Below are 20,340 nucleotides of genomic sequence, written 5' to 3' on the forward strand. Positions count from 1 at the left end.
AATTATTTATTTAGTCTCGTATGTGACCTCATATTATTTTATAGCCGTAACTACAACATGTGTTGAATTAATCTCACAAGTAAAAAATTTTGCAAAAATGATCTTCAGGGGCCGGAATTACTGATGTGACACTATCGTGACAGACGAAAAATATTTTAGAATTGTTTCAAGACCATTATTAGCTCTATATTGGATTAGTTCTATAACCAAAAACCTTTTGCATAAATGATCCTCAAACGTTATCTATGTGATTTACACAGTTTTCAGCGTTCCAAAACAGTAACTCCGGTGCCTAAGGATCATTTCCGTCAATTTTTTTAACTTGTGAAACTAATCTAATACTTGATATAGTTATAATACTAAAATGATATGGGGTCATATACAAGACAAAAAAAAATAATTTTTCTTTTTTTTTTGGCAAAATCATACAAAATTCATCCGCACTTTCACAAAATTATGTCAAATCTTATATATTTTAAAAAATGTGTCAAATTCCTTCATAATTTCATAAATTTTATATCTAACCCTTCGACGGTGTTTGACTTATAGACGTCCAAACTGCGAACGAGTTTCAGAATCTTTATTTTTAAATTATTCAAATTAAAAATATATCCATTTTTTTATATCTAGCCCCAATGAAAAATAATGTGTGTATAAATCAAATACAGTTAAATAAAGATGACTGAAGGACTAGACACATAATTTATAAAACAATGAGAGAGTTTGATACAGTTGTGCCTTTTTTTTTTAGATTTGGCATAAAAAATACAAATTAAATTTCTCACGACTTGCCATCAGCCTAGCTAACACAACGACAACAAAGGAATGTTGCAGATTGATGCCGCCGACTATGAGCTGTCATCATGCGACGAAAAGAAACTTGGATGACTCGAAACGATCATACCTCTTCACTAAAAAAAAAAAAATAATAGTATATTTGTAACGAAATTCCATTCCTAAAGTTCACGTAGCTAACGTGATTCCATCTCCAATTCCGTCTCTAATATCATTAGTAACGAAGAAAGTGAATTTAGGAACGAAAAAATCTTGTTACAAAATTGATAATTTCTTGTAGTGCTTCTTGGGTTAAACATTTATTGCATGATGTAGAAAACAAAGAAAAATCAACAATGTAGTAAGGTCATTGATGACGACTTCAATTTATTCACTTAAACACAACAACAAAACCAAGTTTGATTAATTGAGTGGCCATGGGTAGAGAAGAGTAGATTTTTAGAATGATAAAATATTAATTTTTTATTTTAGATCGAATTTTTCCATCTTCTTCATGGTGAAGATATTGCATAACTAGCTTTTATGGTGTTTAGAAACATTCTACAATGATAACTTAACTTTCAACTAGCGTATATAGTTTGTTTGGTAATTAGCTGATAATTATTAGTTGATTTAATTAATTGATTTGATAAAACAAATAGTTGATATTAACCGTTTATATATAAAACAAAAATTAAAAATATTTATATTTTATTTTTAAAATATTTTGTTGTGTTATTCGAGGGTTTAGTTACCATATTCTTCTGCTCAACCCCTCCTATATATACAATCCAATCAAGAGATGCCACTTGTTCTTTCACTTTAATTATATAATAAAATTTTAATAAAATATAAAATAAAATATTAGTACTACTTTCGTCGTACTATGATTTTTTGCACGTTGATATTTGAATATCAATTATTATATCAATATGTAATGCAAATCAAGAGAAAATTACAAAATAATTTGATCTTTTATAATACAAATACAATAACGTTTGTCGAGTAAATTATACAAATATAAAATTAATTTGAATATTAACTACAATCATGCAAAAGCAAATAGTGTCCTTATGGGACTTATGTAGTGTTATCTTTTAATATATTATAAAAAGTCAAATAGGTACATTCCTTTGCAAGGAAAAAGTATATATGGAAAAACTAATAAAGTAAAATGTAAAGTCAAACTTTTTGACTATTATATTTTGAGTAGAAAATAAAACTAAAAATAAATTTATGCGAAAATAAAAATAAAATTTAATAAAGGTTTTTGTTTACTTGATAGTTGGTTTAATATTATAATTAAAAATTGTTGAATTTGTTTGTTCAACTAATATTTTATCAACACTATTTTCAATATATATAATATAGAGCAAAAATTATTTTTTTGTCCCATTCAATATCATAATTATTAATTTTGGTCTCATTAAAAAAATTATTAATTTTGGTCCCACTCAAGTAACAATTTATAAATTTTAGTCCCAAATCGGTTGATTGAGACTGAAGACGGTCCTGTTGGCTTGAATACGACCGTGTTGAATGACTCAGAAGGTGACTGGGCGTCCCAGACAGTGACACGATCGTGTTGATTACCCTGCATTTCTGAACACGGCCGTGTTCCTGTCCGTGTTCCTGTCGGTGTTCTGAACACAGTCATGTTCCTGCCCATGTTCTCAAACACAGCCATGTTCCTGCCCATGTTCTCAACACAACCATGTTTTTTAGGCCACGTTCACGACCATATTTTCAATATAATCATATTGTAGGTCATATTTATTATTATTTTAACTTTTTGGTTAAAATTATTTGATAAAAATATATATATTTATAATTCAACAAAAATATTTTTTTTACAATTATTTTATAATATAAAAAATAATCAATTTTTAATATTTTAATAATACTCCATTCGTCTCACTTACCATGTCCATACTGCAATTTCTGTCCATTTCACATCACATGTTACTTTCCTTTTTTGGAAAATAATTACACACTACTTTTTTAAATTTAATTTTTTATTTTAATTAGTTATCTTAATCTTAATTTATAATTATTTATATTATATGATAATTATTTTCACTAATACATTTTTAATTATCTACTAATTATACTTATCATAAATTTTCGTGTCTACATTGACTCAGACATCCAACGTGAAATGGAGGGAGTATTATTTAAAATATTTTTTGAATAATAAATTTAATTTATAATTTATAGAAATAATTAATTTAAAATAATATTTTAAAATTTTTACTATAAATTTTTAAAAATATATATAATGATTATTAAAAATATATATTAATATATTATTACTTTTATATATTTTTAAAATATTAAAAATTGATTATTTTTTATATTATAAAATAATTGTAAAAAATATTTTTGTTGAATTATAAATATATATATTTATATTAAATAATTTTAACCAAAAAGTGAAAATAATAATAAATATGACCTACAATATGATTATATTGAAAACATGGTCGTGAACATGGCCTAGAACATGGCTGTGTTGAGAACATGGGCAGGACATGGGTGTGTTCAGAACATGGGTATGAACACGGCCGTGTTCAGAAATGCAGGGTAATCAACACGGTCATGTTGGCTGCCTGGGACACCTAGTCACTTTCTGAGTCATTCAACACGGCCGTGTTCAGTCCCAGTCAACCAATTGATAATTGTGATATTAAATATGATCAAAAATGATTTTTACTCTATAATATACATATCATATTATATTAAAAATTAATATTTAATATAAAATATTATTTTTTATATTATAATAAGATGATTCTTCATACCTTAAATTTTTAAAAAACATATCTAACTAAAATACTAAGCAAACACACTATTTATTTGTTAGAATAATATATAGTTTAGTCTGTAAAATAAAATAAAATCTGTTTGTAAAAAATCATAATTATTGAATAATAATAATAATAATAATAATAATAATGAACAAAAAGTTAGGTCTGTAAAATAAAATTAAATCATTTTGTAAATTATCACATTTATTGAATAATAATAATAATAATAAACAAAAGAAACTAAAGTTGAAAAAAATGTACACAATGCAAAAAATCTAAAAACGTGCATGACACGAGATACAATACTAGTGAATTACTGTACTAGAACATCGAAGAATAAAAGTATTGGGTCTAAAAAGTACGTCCAAATGAAAATTCATAAGAACAATAAATGTATCAATAATTCTAGCCCTCCAACTTGATATAGTCGATTAAAAACCGAATATTTTAGTATTAATATATAGTTGAAGACAAGTTGTCATCGTATAGATTGGGTAAATGTAAAAAATAAAACATAAACATAAACCCAAAGATATAAAATTTTCTTTTTATTTTATTTTATTTTATTTATTTATTACGTGGGAACCTGCAGCCGCTACCCGAGTGTTTAGTGTTTTTACCGTTGCTGTTCATATTGCCACGAGTTAATTATGCTTGTTCATTTTATTATTAGAATCTTCTGTAGACTTTCCTTTTTCTCCTTTGAGTTTTCCATATAAATGTTGTCTGTTTCTGTACATTTGATTTTATTGTTTCTTGAAATTTATTGCATAAATTTATGCAAGGGAAGTTGATGGTTTTGGTTTCTTGGTCTTTATTTTATTCTTTTGTGATTAAATTATAGCCTCCAAGTAGTGAAATTAAGGATTGGCATAAAGTTTTTTAAGTATCAAGATATCAACATAATTATAATTTTTTCTTATTTAATTCCAAAGATTATTCCTCCCCCGTCCCAAACATCCTGCAAAATATATATATATATATTTTTTTTGTTCCAAACTCACTGCAATATTATTTTTTTTTTCTCAAACTCACTGCAACATTTCTAAATTTAGAAATAATTACTAATATTTTTATACATATATTAAATATACACTTCACTTTATCCCATCACATCGCTCAAATAAAATAAATAAATAATCATTTATCTCTCCAATCACATAACTTAATATCCAAATTATCTCAAATTACCATACTTAATACTCCTCACCTAAATTTCCGTGCCAAACACAAATGTTGCACGATGTTTGGGACGGGGGGAGTATTAATTAGCCCATTTAATTCAATCTTTGTTTTGGATAATTGCACGAGCATCGACCAATGACTCCAAAACCATTCATACAATTTGTATTTTCTTTTGATATGCACGTGCTAAACCATTAATTCCACCATTTAATTCAATCTAATATAGTGTACATTATAGAATAGAATTAATCATACATATTAATAATTAATAAAAGTATTTTTGCAATTTTTTTTTATTTTAATTGATACTACGTTTTTATATAATAATTAATATTTAAAGATCAACACACAAAAGTGTAAATAGAACCCTTAAAGCCGGACAGAGATAGTACAACATATGTTTTATTGTTATATTTTTATGAGACCCTTAGAACCAGATGGAGGTAATATATCGTATATATTTTTGTTATATTTTCATGTTATTTATAGTATTTTTATGTATAAATTAGGACAATCATTATTGATAATTCCCCAACAGCATCTAACCTAAGCAAATATAGTATTTTCTTGGTCTCTTAACAAACAAGCCATATCTATTTATTTTTTTGTATTATTTTAGTTAATATTAAAAATATTTTTACATTTATATAATATTTTATACAAATATTATTACATTTGTATTATATAATACTGAACTTTTTCTTAATTGTTAAATATAATATTAATATTCAAAATTTTACTTCAAAACCAACGAAGAAATAGTATATAATTTGGCATTGAACGATGGGATATTTGTAGGAATTTTCGATTTTCTTGTAAATTTAATTTTATATGAGCCCACCATTTAACAAATATATTATATAATAATATTATCTTTAGTTGTTTTTTTTTGTCTATTATTTTGTTATTATTATTATTATTATTATTATGATCATTATTTTATGATTTGATGATTAATAGTATAGAAAATCTTGTACTGTTTGATATGATATGGAATTACTACAAATAACATATATAATACATGAACTAACATAATATTTTAAGATAATGTGTATATCCACATAGACACGCACATACTGAATCAAGTGAAGAGAATTTGCAATGGAAGATTTAATAGAAAAGAATTTAACCAATTTATTATTACTAAAGTAAATACTCAATTTTTCCGATTGAAAGATTGTCTTTTATTTTTTACATATAAATTTTTTAATATTAATATTATATTGAATTATAGTAAAAAAATATAAAAATATTCATATTAATATTATATAATAAAAAAATAATGATATTTACTTAATATATTTTAAATTACAAGGATATTCTTATATTAGGTAGATTTTTTTGAAAAACTGTAAAGAAAAACCATAGAAAAAGCCTATGAATATGATGAATAGTGTTATTCACTCTCATCCACTATATAAAAAAAATTATTTTTGTAACAAAATTTTTTTGTCTCTAAATTTACTTTTTCCGTTACTAATGACATTAGAGACGGAATTAGAAATAGAATTACGTTAGCTACGTGAACTTTAGAGACATAATTTTGTTACAAATATATTATTTTTTTGTAGCGATTGTTGTCGATTTCTTTTATTCATCTCCCCTAAGCAGTTTACCTGGTTACATAACTCGTCTCCTTCCTCAATAACACGATGAAATAGGTGTAGTCGTTTCTGTTTTTATTCAATTTGATTGTTGTTATGCAATTCAGACTTGGCTCGGTTTTTTTCGTGCCAGGCCGGCCTGACCTGATTTCAAAGCGTGTTGGGTCGGTACGGTTCTATTTGCAATTGGGCCCAGAAAGGCCGGCCCGAGCATGACCCGAGTTGAAATTGGACCGGGCCGTGCTGTGCCGTGCCGAGACGTTTTTTTTTTAAAAATAATTAAATTATTTTGTTTATTTTTTAAAGTTAGAATTAATTTACAATAAAATATATTTTAATTGTAGAAGTGAAGAATTGAATTTACAATCAAATATATACAAATTAAGATTTTTATTATCAAACAATGCTATAAATTTTCGAGCCTATTTTTTTAAGGTTCCAATACGAGTTTTGAGCTTTTGGGCTGTTATTATTTTTTGCACCCCTATTGTTAATTAATTATTCGATCTGAAACGAATGTGTATACTAATTCGTCGCCTTGTATTCCACTCGAAACTTCAGCTCATAAGTTACAATTTCTATGCTTTATAACAATTATCCATCATTATGAAATGGCTCGAACATGAAATGGAAGATAGTGTCCCTCGATTTTACTTTGAAGCCAAAGGGTTTCTCAATTTGGGAATCACGTAAAGAGGATTTTTTCTTGTTGCTGTACTGCCGAAGGTTTCTTCCATGTCGACATCTTCAGGTTTCATTCCCTGTGGCAAAACCCAATCAAAGTGGTAGAGTAACATTGCCAACGGGAGGTCGACATTGGCAAGGCCGAATGACATTCCAGGGCAAATCCTTCTGCCAGAACCAAAAGGGATGAATTCAAAATTCTTCCCGTTGTAATCGAATGAAATATTGTTATCAAGAAATCTCTCTGGTATAAACCTGTCGGCATCTTTCCAGATTTTGGGATCTCTTCCAATGGCCCATGCATTCACCAAAACATTTGTATTTGCAGGTATTGTGTATCCATGGATCTCCGAGGTATCTTTGCTTACTCTCGGGACGAGTAGAGGCCCCGCCGGGTGCATTCGGAAAGTCTCCTTCATTACTAACTTTAGGTACTTTAGCTCATCGAAGTTGGACTCATCAACAAACCCCTTGTCGCGAAAAACCCGTCTCACCTCATCTTGTGCCTTCTTAAGGACACTCGGATGTCTCATCAATTCCGCCATAGCCCAATCTGTAGTAGCAGATGATGTTTCGATTCCAGCAATGAACATATCCTATGCGCACAAGAAGATTCATAGTGATCAATAAAATTTAGAGAAAATTGCAAAACATATCATACATGTATACCATTATCACTTTTTTTCTATATTTATCTAGCTAGTTATCAAAATATATCTATATGTTTGCAAAAGTAACTATTTATTTCCTTTGGCCGCGCGAGATCTGAACATCACGCTCGGCCAAATGACGGAAATAACGATTTGTGCAAACATATAAGATATATTTTGCCAACAAGATAAATATAGGACAAAAATAACAATGGAGTATATAATATTTTTTGCAATTTTTTTATTAAGATAAATATAGGACAAAAGTAATAATGGAGTATATGATATTTTTTGCAATTTTTCCAGCGAGATAAATATACGACATAAAATATATTTTTCCAAGCGAGATAAATATACATTATAAAAAAATATCAATTTTGTAACGAGATTTTTTCGTTCTTAAATCCACTTTTTCTGTTACTAATTATATTAGAGACGGAATTAGGGATGAAATTACGTTAGCTACGTAAACTTTAGGAACGAAATTCCGTTATAAATATACTATTTTTTTTGTAGTGATACGACAACATCTAATTTACTCAACATAGTAAAATTTTAATGACAAACCTGTAGCACAGCTTTTATATTGTCATCGCTTAAGCCGAGCTCATGCCCAGTATCCTTATGGAACTTGAGGAGAATATCGACTAATTTTCCCTGCTGTTCATCTTGAGATTTGGCTACTTTTCGACTGTCGATAATCTTCTGGAGTATGGTATCGAATAGTTTGTGCACCTTCTCCACGCGGCCTCTAAATCCACCGATCACTTGCAACAATCTGATGGAGGGAAACAGATCGCCGACATAAAATCCTCCGGCTAACTCAAAAATTTCTTTCACTATGGATACCAAAGCTGTGTGTTCATCAATCTTACTGCCAAGGGATGCCCCCAAAACCATATCTCAAGTCGCCAAGGAAACTTTATCAGTCAAGTTGATCGACGAGCCTTCTTCCGAAGCTATCAAGCTGCACATATCGAAAAACACTTCTTCCCTTAAGGGACGATAAGATTGGACACGCTTTGCGCTCAACAGCTCCATCGTGCAAATTTTTCGCAACTGTCTCCAGTATTCGCCATACGATGAGGAAGCTATGTTAGAATAATCATATGATAAAATCTTCGTCGCAAGGCTTGATGGCCTGTTTGCGAAGTTGATGTCGTGCGTCTTCAAGACCTCTTTTGCTGCCTCCGGCGACGATACAACAACCGTGCTGATTTCACCTAGCCGCAAGTGCATCATCGGCCCATATTTCGACGCCAAGTCGGCTAAAATATGATGGGGAGGTCGGGAACTAATGAGGAGGTGCAAGTTCCCGATGACCGGCAGCTTTCTTGGCCCCGGAGGAAGATTGGCCGAACTCCGGCCACGGTTCGACCGGGAGATTAGGTTCCATAGGAAAGCAAAAAATATGAGAGATGAAAAGAGGATACTCGAAGAAGATGATAATTCAATATCCATAGATTTAAATCTTGAAGAGTGAGTTGAATGCAATTTGCTGCAACTTTTGTGTTATAAATAGTAGAAGAGGGCAATTCAGCAACAATAATTTTTTTTGGTTTTTTAAAGGAAAATTATATTTAGGAACTTATAAAGACAAACAACACATAAACGAATCAGCCACAATATTTGACGAAGACAAACTGTTGCCATCTACTTCATGAGTGTTTACTAAAATATCTAAGTCTAAGTACAACATGAACAAGTACTAACATAGCAATATTTAGACTCTTCAACAATGTCTTTATACTGCAGTGTGCAAAGACATACTGTTGGATACAGTGACGAAACTAGCATCTAAATTTCGAAATGTGCAAAATATTATAAGTTATTTAATATTTAGCTAATAAATTTAAATAAATATTAATGATAAAATTATATATGAATTTAGATAGTTTTAGAAGGAAAAATTGTATATAAATACATAAAAATTAATATTTTTAATACTAAAAAATTTATAAAAAAATTAGCTTGGGATCAATTGAATCCCAAACCTAGTGTAATTCCGTCCTGGTTGGACATAAGTAATAACAACAACAGACCACATGTTTAGTGGATAATTGCATTTTTCACTTTTGTATTTGATGATCTTTTTAATTTATATTCTTATACTTGTTGATTGACATTAACTCTACTTAAAATTACCTACTAAAATTGACCAAAAGTAATGGAGAAAAGATGTGTTTATAAATTGTCGCGTTGTTTGCCACGTAGATATTTTATTTATTACGTGAAACTCTTTGCATTAATGTAAAATTTGCATAAAGGATCTTCTTTGTCGGAAATTGATATTTAAGATAATTTTGTATTTTTTTATTTGTATACAATTTGCACAATTTAAGTCTTTATTTAGAATCAAATATTACTTTTGAACAAGGAGGATGTTTTTGTGCAAATTTTAGTTTTACGGAATGAATAAAATACATAATATTTTATACATTTTTACTAAGACACATGAGATGTTGTATAATTTACCCTTGTTTATATATATATAAAGAGAGAGAGAAAAAAAAGAAACACACAAATAAATATTACTCCTTCAAGGTATGTACGACGAATTTTTTATGTAAAAAATTATTGGGAACTCGAGACTAAGCCTCTAATAGGATATCGAATGCGTAGAATGACCGTCTCATCTAAAAATTTCAAATTATTAAGAAAACACATCATTAATTTATTTATGAAGAACAAAAATTCTCACTTGCACATGCATATCGGACGTGGTATCAAAGCCTTAGGTTTTGAGATTGACTCCCACCATCTCCATTTCGCTTATCTCCACTACAAGTGAAGAAACACGTGTTAGAAATTCCCCGTTGTGGAACTAAAATAAATTTATCTATATATATATATATTAACAATTTGATTTTTTCTTATTCATTATTTTATTTTATTTTATTGTATTTTTTTTATTAAATCATAGCCTCCAAATAGGAAGTTACGGAGCAGCTTAAAGTCTTGTACTATCAAGACATGATTGCATGAACAATGATCATTTAATCAAACAATATTTATTTAAAGTTTTAAAATAGTAATAGAGTTAAATACGGAACTAAAAATATATATATCTTAAAGATTTCGTTTTTTCTTATTCATTATTAAAATATATTTAGAAGTAATATATTATATTTATGATAGTTGTTTTATTTAAGAAATTCGTAGGATTCTTATCTTATTTAGACGATTTATAAATATGTACGTATTCTTATAATTGAAATAGAGAATCTTAGTTTTATATTTTAATATGGTATCAGAGCCAAATTTTCTTCGGATACATCTATGACCCGTTAGATCTCATATATATTTTATTGATCAATTTATTTCTATCAACGATCGTGCAGTCATTTTCATGTCGTCTCCATCTCTACTATTTTGATGTCTACTGACAGAGTTCTACTTTCAACTCTGACGCCTTGAGAGTCCTATTTTCGAATCTAACTCTATTGAGAGTGAGTGAGTTTTGTTTCCGACTTTAGCTCTGTTGTGAGCGAGCGAGTAAGTCCTGTTTCCGCCTCTAATTCCGTTGTGAACGAGTGAGTCCGGTTTCCAACTCTAACGGTGTTGAGTTCTAATTCTGACTCTGATTCAGTGGACGGCTACACCACTTTCAATCAATGGAAAATTCAAGTTCGTTCGTGGAAGATCTCGGCTATATCTTTTTCGGTCACTTTTGACAAACTGAAGTTTGTTATCTTGAATTTGAAAAAGGGTGTTAAAATATATTTAGAAGCAATATATTATATTTACGGTAGTTGTCTTATTTAAGAGATTTATGGGATTCTTGTCTTATTTAGAAGATTTATATATCACTATAAATATGTACGTATTCTTACGATTGAAATAGAAAATTTCAATTTTATATTATAACAATTATTTTATTTTATTCTTTTTTGACTAAATCATAGCCTCCAAACAGGAAGTTAAGGAGCAGCTTAGAATCTTGTACTATCAAGACATGATTGCATGATCAATGATCATTCAAACACACAAATTTTCACCTGATACTTACGTACATGCTAAACCATTAATTTCTCAATTCCATTCAAAGTTTGTTTTGGATAATTGCACGAGCAACGACCAATGACCATTCAAACACAGAAATGTCATACTGAAATATCTTCAAATAACAAATATGAAATAAATAGATGTTAAGTTACATGATAATGATGGCAACAATAATGGCCTATTTTGGTTGTCATGAAATTTGGTTGGTGATTGGCAATGTAATTTCAATTTTCTCATCTCAAATTCTTTCCAAATTTAAGGTGATTATTTATTATAATCTTTTATTTTTATCTAGGAAAAATATTAAATCATAACCAAACCATCAACCAAGTAACACAGGTCATGTTTGTTAGTGGATTTCCAAACATTAATTAATAGTAATATATATTGAATCAAATGATTATTCTAATTTTAAATTATATTATTAAAAACCCAAAATCCAAGTCCAAAATAATGCACGAACATGCAAAACGTTAATACTTTATTGCATAAATATACAATTTTGACTAGAATATCACTTTAGCTGAATAAAACAAGGGAGACTTGGTCTGCACTCTCTGTCACTAATATAAAATTTACATTCAGTCCCTATTATTAAAATATTGATCTGCACTCCCTCTTTTTCAGTATTGATTTAGATTTAATCCCTCTTTTTTTTTTTCATTAAATAGTATAGTATAAATATGATGTACCCTTAAAATATATTTAAATACTTTTAATATTTTTTTTATATACTTATAGCACATTCCGCTCTACCTATACTACGTCTCGCTCTACCTAAATTGTTCTACTATATACTTTTATTTACGTTTTGTGTACTTTTGTATGTGTATTTAAAAATAATAATAATAATAATAAATAATTATAATTATGTTTTATTATGGGATGAAACAAAAAAAACAACTACATACTTCTCATATCCCAAAGAAAATTCTATACCCGTCATTCTCGTTCATGTACCACAATATATTGAAATTTTTCCTCCTTCATGCAATCGATCGCTCTTATTTCCCCTCAAATTTATTCATATCCATTGAGATTTCTAAATTTGCACTAAAATTATTGTATTATCGGAATCTAATTGTAAAATAAAATATACATAATATAAAAATTACAATATGACTAATTTATTGAAATACAATCCAAAATTGATACGTAGAATTTAAATAAAATCATGATGTGTATATATATATATGTGTATGTATATATTCATTCAATCAATAGAATTACAAATTTATATTAAAAAAAATTGCAATAGAAAATTAAATATATAAATTTTAAATATAACAATGATTATATATATCATTTTATCAATATTAGTTTACTTACTCTTTTAATTCTACCTATAAAATGAAAAAATTTGATGTTAATAATTTATATTATTTTTGTACAAAATTCATAATTATATTTAATATAATACTCCCTCTGTCCCAAAAGAGATGTCTTATTGGGTGTTGACACGAGAATTAAGAAATAATAGTATTTAATTAAAAGTAGGGTATAAAATAGAATATAGAAGACTAAAAATTCCTTACTTTTTGAACGATTTTAAAAGTATGGTAGAGTAATAACTATGGGTAGTTTGGAAAAGTATAAATAATTTTGTTATAAAGTGGGGACCACGGTTACTAAATAAAGGAAATAAGACAATTGTTTTGAGATGGACGAAAATGGAAAAACAAGACAACTCTTTTGGGACGGAGGAAGTATAAAATATTACGTAAATATTATAAAAATATTATATATAATATAAACTTTATCATATGATTCAATATAATATTAGCACAATAAATATCTATCTATCTATATATATAATTATTCTATCAAATATTTAAAATCCTATATATAAGATACAATTTTTTTTAAATATTAATACTAGTAATAAAATTTATTTATAGTATTTTATATATTTTAAATACTTACTATGTATAAAGATTAGGGTTCGTTTGTTTTGTGTTTTGATTTGAAAGAATTTCTTTTTTTTTTATGTAAAATATAAAAAAATATATAGATAATATAAATATCATGAGTGTGCGTAAATATATTAATTTTTGTAGAAAAATATGTTGAAATTTTTTCAAAAAACAAACAAATCTTTATATATATATATATATATATTTTTTTTAATCTTTACTAATATTTTTATTTTTTTATTCTAAAACGTGAAAATAAAATAAATATAAATATAATTTTTTAAAAGAATTAATAAAAACAGATAGAGTCAATTTTTTTTTCTTATTCAACGATTCTAATTATAATAATACACCTAAAAGTAAATATATAAAAAATAAATTATTTAAATACACATTCTAAATATTTATATATATACCATTTTAACATTTATGCATACATCAGTTTAACATTTATGCATATACCCCACTGATAGAGGTAGTGGTATCACATAGTGCTTTAATTGTCTTTTTCGTTTGGAAATTGATTGATATCAACTACATTTTAAAATACCTACAACTATATATATAATATTTAATTAACCACCAATTATACATTGACTACCGGTGTTTGTACCTCGAGGATATTGTTGCATATGTGCACTAAAGATATATCCTAGTGTAAGTGTTATGTACTTGCAATATAAAGTCATATGCTCCGCTAACGCGTATATATGCTCTGGTTATATATGGTAGGAAAAATGGATCGTGTTCGATTCAACATATTCAATTGCTCTTAGTAACCAGAGATAAATTTATCATTATTGTGTTCTCACGACTCCCTGACATGTAAGTAAAGAAAAGAACACATGTTTACTATAGATGGCCAAACAAGTAAGAAATGACGTTGTTAAATTTGTTGGTTGTTACTCATGCATCACTACTCTCACAAATTGGTTATTTTTTAGACATATTGCGTAGTAATCCACACCGTAACACACACAACAACATTTAGTTCACCAAGGCTGAGAGAGGAAGTGTTCTTACCAAGTATGCGAATTGGCCCTCTTCATAAAAATAACTGAAATTAACTACACTTGAAGATACCTGATAATACACAAATAATACCTAAGAAACCATTATTTATACCTCGCATGTAGGTGTTTGTACCCAGATCACATTCTTATGTACCTACATAAAATATCGACATACCCTAGCGCGGATCTTAACTACTTATAATAATAGTCTCATATGCTTCAGTAAAGAGTATATATGCTCCAATAACATGTGGTTGGAGAACAATAGTTTTTTGTTCAAAATTTTCATTTGTTGACGGTAACTAAGGATGCGATCATTATCATAATCTTCCTGTGACACTTCAAATTGTCAGAAAAGATAAACAACACATATTTATTATGAATGGTTAACCAAGTAAAAAATGACTTGGATAGGTTGTATGATATATGTACTATTATAGTCCAACCTCAACTAGTAGATGTCTAATAAAGTCATAAGTGACTAAATTGAATTATATTGGTCGTTAGAGTACATGATTGCTATCACAAATTGAAAATATTTAGATCTATTACATATTAATTCACACCGTAGCGCACACAACAATTTTTGGTCAAGGCCATCTAAGCATAGGGTATGACTCGGCTAAGCAGGTGAGTATTCTAGAGCAGTTATGTTGTACCTCCAACCTGGTTATATCAGGTACACCAAAACAGTTCAAACCTTCGGTTACGGTTTATCAAAATGTCAAACCGAAACCGAACCTTCTGAATGACGGTTTCGATTGCGGTTTAAAAAACTGACGATTACGGTTTGAACCGCCGATTTATGTACATTCATTTTTAATATTTTTTTTTTCCTTTTTAAGTTTTTCTAAATTTAAAAATTTATTCAAAAATATTATTTTCGATTTTAATTTCATTCAGATATATTTATTATTTATTTATTATGTAAAATCATATAAATAATAATTGCTAAGATTGTTACAATATAAAAGTAATTAAAATAATAAATTTACTAAGTAATTAAATCAAATTAAATTTTAAATTAAAATAAACAAAATTAAATTTTAAATTAAAATAAACAAAATTAAATTTTAAGAAATTGATGTGTATTAGATAATAAGATAGTTTCAATTATATAATTGTATGATAAGAAATACAAAATCTAAAATATAAATAACCAAAATAATGTATATTATTATTATATAATTAATAATTATTTATTTTTATTAATATTAATATTATCTTTATTTTTATAACAATTTAATGATATATAGTAATTTCAATTACAAGTATATAATATACAATTTTAGCTTAGAACATTCACTCTCCACATTCCACCGCAGCTACAGTTGCAAGAGTTCGTTTTTCGTTTTTTTTTTTGTATTTTCTTCTTTTTCATTTTTTTTCTTCTTTCCTCATGCTTCTTCTTCACTGTCGCCGCCCGCCCATAACATTCTATAATCCACAATCGCAGCCGGCGTGCAGGTTTAAAATTAAAAAGAAAAAAATAATGGCCGAACCGTCGGTTAAAACCGTAAACCAGCGGTTTGAACCAGCAGTTTGCACTTTGACAAATATATAAACCGTAACAAGATGTTCGAAAACTGGTAAACCGAAGATTCGGAGCTACGTGGACAAATTTTAAACAGAATGTGTTGTAAGTATATAAAATAAATTTGGAAGCATTTAAAGATATTCTAGAGGTACATTCAATTTTTATTTGAGAAAATCTAAAACAGGGACTAATATTAAACTAAATATGTAAAGGAGGGAGTGCAGACCAATTGTTTTAAAATAGGGACTGAATTATAATTGAACACTACCTGTAGGGAGGGCAGACCAATTGTCCGATAAAAAAACAATGCACTTGATATGACAAGTTTACGTGACTTAGGCCAAAGGTTTGACTATCTGTCACATCAGCTAAACTTGACATTTCAAGTGAACATTGTGGCTACATCACTGTCAGGACAAATTTTTCATGATTCGATTAGGGTGTATATGAAAAAAATAAAATAAAATAAAAATAAGATAATATTTTTAAATTTTTTTTAGGTATTGTGTAATTAATAAATGTATCCGCATCGGATGTACGCCAACAAGCGGGACTCGAGATACCATGTCGAATCTTGAATAACCGTCTCACCTAAAAGCTCAAACTTTTAGAGAAATACAACTATTAATCATATACCCGCAAACGGGAGTCCCCAATATTAGTAAAAATAATTATAATTTAATAAAAATAATTATATATTAAGATTAAAATGATTAAATAATTTAATTAAAATAAGAAAAATTATAAATTATGAATTTTTAAATGTAACTAAATATAATTATATTTTCAAAAAAAAATGATAAATTATGTGGGACAGACGAAAATAGAAAAAATAAAATATTTAAATTGTAATGATTATTTAATGTGATACAAATATATATTTAATACAAGATTTTGATATTTATTGTATATACGATATCAAACTAAAAATAAGTTTATAATATTATATTTTATACGAAAAAAATAAAATTATAGCGAAAACATGGAACAAAAGCACAACCAAAGAAACACAAAACATTTCATAATTTAATGAATCAAAATTAATAAGTTAATATATATATATAATACAAATATGATAAAAGATTTATAAAAGATTGGAATAAATGTTCTTTTAGTTTTTATATATGTTGGAGTGCAAACTTAAGTTCCACGTCAAAGATGCAAAAAAAATTTCATATCTTTATAAGTTTCAAATAAACTCTACTGGTACCAGGTCTTTTAGAAAAAGTCCAAGAACAAATCCGTACGAGTTCAACCCAAAACCGACAACATCTTCGTGTTGAGTTGACCCACTTGCGAAAATAAGTAACTTATTATCATTTTAGTTTTTTAAGTGAATATTGTGGAGAAATAATCTTAAATCTTATCCGCAATTATTGAAAAGGTCGTCTAGCATAAATTAAAACTATGGAATGTGATAATGTCCTCAAGATTAATTATACATAAATCTACACACACACATAATCAAGTGACAAAGAACTATGGAAGATTCATTCTTACAATTAAGAACAAGATGTTCTTTCACACAAGATATATATAGATGGAATTATTGGCCTAAGTTTTGAAAAAGTAACACAATCAAATTGAAACTTCAAAATCCATACATATTGTTTAATTTTATTTCAAACACAAGCCACGACTCTTTACCTCGCACAATTCTACACTATTACATATAATATCAAATTAAAATACTATTTAAATCAAAAACAAAATTAAAACCCTAATTAAAAAAAAAAAAAAAAAGCAGACAAATCCACTGTAGTACATAACATCAAGCCTTATTTCCCATGACTATGAAATGGCTCGATCATAGAAATTAACAAAGATAGTGTCCCTCGATTTCACTTTAGAGGCAAAGGGTTTTTCAATTTGGGAATCACATAAAGTGGGGTTTTCTTTCTTCCTGAAAGGGCAATGGCTTCTCCCATGTCCAAATCTTCTGGTTTGATTCCCTGTGGCAAAACCCAATCAAAATGGTAAAGCAACATTGCCAACGGGACTTCGACATTGGCAAGGCCAAATGCCATTCCAGGGCACATCCTTCTCCCAGCACCAAAAGGCATGAACTTGAAACCCTTCCCTGTGTAATCGACAGAAATATCTTTATCGAGAAATCTCTCTGGAATAAAGCTCTCAGCATCTTTCCAGATTTTAGGATCTCTTCCAATGGCCCATACATTCACCATAGTCCTTGTTTTTGCAGGTATTGTGTAGCCATTAATCTCACAGGCCTCCGAGCTTTCTCTCGGCAGCAGTAGAGGCCCCGGTGGGTGAATTCTAAGAGTCTCTTTGATCACTAACTTTAGGTACTTTAGCTCATCGAAGTCGGACTCATCGACAAACCCCTTGTCGCCGAAAACCCGTCTCACCTCATCTTGTGCCTTCTTAAGAACAATTGGATGTCTCATCATTTCTGCCATAGCCCATTCTGCTGTAGCCGATGAAGTTTCGATCCCACCAACGAATATATCCTGCGTGGCAACAAAAATAACAAACATTTAAAATCAGAAAAAAAAAAAAAAAAAATTGACAAAATTGTTCATAAGTAACATGTTTTCTAAAAATTTTGCACCATACTCCATGCACTCTCGTAAAAAATAGTGCACAGAATTCCCTAAAAAGGTATTTTATGTGATGTTTATTGTTTTTAAAAACATAAGGGAATTTAGCGATACGATGCAGATTTTTCAAACCACGAGTAGATTATAAGTATTTTGCGAAAATTTTTTATCGACGAACCACTAGCACAGCTTTTATGTTATCATCACTTAATTGGAATTCATGCCCCGTATCCTTATGGAAATTGAGGAGAACATCGATGAAGGTTTCCTCCTCTTGATCTTGAGATTTGGTTGCTCTTCGAGCATTGATAATCTTGTCGAGCAACGTATCCATATATTTGCGCAACTTCTCCAACCGGCCTTTATATCCACCGATTCCTTTAAACAAACTGATGGAGGGATAAAGATCGCCGAGATTGAATTCTCCGATTATTGCAAAAGCTTCAATGACTATGGACACCAATGCTGAGTGTTCATCGATACTCGTATTGCCAAGGGCTGCCCGCAAAATCAAGTCACACGTAATCAAAGAAAGTTTCTCAGACATGTCGAGGGAGCAGCCTTCTTTCGAAGCTATCGAACTGCACATATTCATAAACACTTCTTCCCTTAAGGGGCGGAAAGATTGGACGCGCTTTGGACTCAGCAGCTCTATTGTGTAAAATTTTCGCAATTGTCTCCAGTATTCGCCATACGGCGCAAATGCTACATTAGAATTCTCATAAAGTATTACTTTTGAGGCAAAGAGGGATGGCCTATTAGAAAAGTTGACGTCATGCGTATTCATGACCGCTTTTGCTGCTTCAGGCGACGACACAACAATGGCGCTGACTTCGCCTAGTTGCAAGTGCATCAACGGCCCATATTTCGACGCTAAGTTGGTTAAAATGTGATGGGGTGGTCGCGACTTAATAAGGTGGTGCAAGCTCCCGATGAATGGCAGCTTTCTCGGCCCCGGCGGAAGTTTGCTGGAGCTCCGGGGGAGTTTGGAGCGAGTGATTACATTCCATAAGAATGCAAGAAAAATGAGGGATGAAAAAAGGATGATCGAAGATGATAGTTCAGTATCCATAGATTGGAATATTGAATGGTGACTCGACTCAAATTACATGCAAGTTTGAACTATAAATAGTTGAAGTGAACCATTCTGCCACGACATTGTCTATGTTTGCTTATGATTTTTTTGTTTTTTATCTTTTAGGCAATGTCTCACTAGTAGTATGAAAATTTTATATTGTTTTTCCTTATGTCTTTTTCACAATATTAATTCTATCCAATATTTCAAAAATACAAGAAAATCTTATTCAATTTTCAAGGTATTTTATACAATATTTTTTAAAATATAAAAAAATTTTGTACAATTTTTAAATAAGGGGAGTATGATGCTGAATTTTTAAACTACTGGTGAATTGTAAATAATTTTGCCTATTTCTTTTATATAGTTATTTGATATGATTAAAAAAAAAAAACAATGTATTTTATTTGAAAGAATGAATAATTTAATAGTAAATTTTTTTTTAAAATTGTAAAAATGACGAACTCTTAGGTTATGTTTTTTTTTTAGGGTAAATTATTTTTTTAGTAAACTTTAAGTGAACATTGTGTAA

At 28.8% G+C, this 20,340-nt stretch overlaps 1 protein-coding gene and 1 pseudogene across 1 annotated transcript; both read right to left on the reverse strand.

Annotated features, from left to right (window-relative positions):
- Window positions 1-6,908: 6,908 nt before the first annotated feature.
- On the reverse strand, window positions 6,909-9,304 carry LOC127253367 (salviol synthase-like; annotated as a pseudogene).
- Window positions 9,305-17,924: 8,620 nt separating this feature from the next.
- LOC127253220 (cytochrome P450 71D9-like) lies at window positions 17,925-19,805 on the reverse strand. The gene is made up of 2 exons (XM_051277667.1): window positions 18,912-19,805; window positions 17,925-18,643 (listed from the first exon to the last, which is right to left on the reverse strand). The coding sequence occupies exons 1-2, from the start codon at window positions 19,803-19,805 to the stop codon at window positions 18,014-18,016; spliced, it is 1,524 nt and encodes a 507-aa protein (XP_051133624.1). The 3' UTR covers window positions 17,925-18,013.
- Between the last annotated feature and the right edge of the window lie 535 nt (window positions 19,806-20,340).

Source organism: Andrographis paniculata, unplaced genomic scaffold (assembly GCF_009805555.1).
Source record: "Andrographis paniculata isolate CXL003 unplaced genomic scaffold, ASM980555v1 Contig50END, whole genome shotgun sequence".
NCBI classification, from domain to species: Eukaryota; Viridiplantae; Streptophyta; class Magnoliopsida; order Lamiales; family Acanthaceae; genus Andrographis; species Andrographis paniculata.

Bases quoted from the DNA above. Each gene is read 5' to 3' on its own strand.
- LOC127253220 (XM_051277667.1), bottom strand. From the start codon at position 19,805: ATGGATACTGAACTATCATCTTCGATCATCCTTTTTTCATCCCTCATT. The intron at 18,644-18,911 runs GTTCGTCGATAA...GTTGCCACGCAG, and splicing joins ACATAAAAGCTGTGCTAGTG to GATATATTCGTTGGTGGGAT.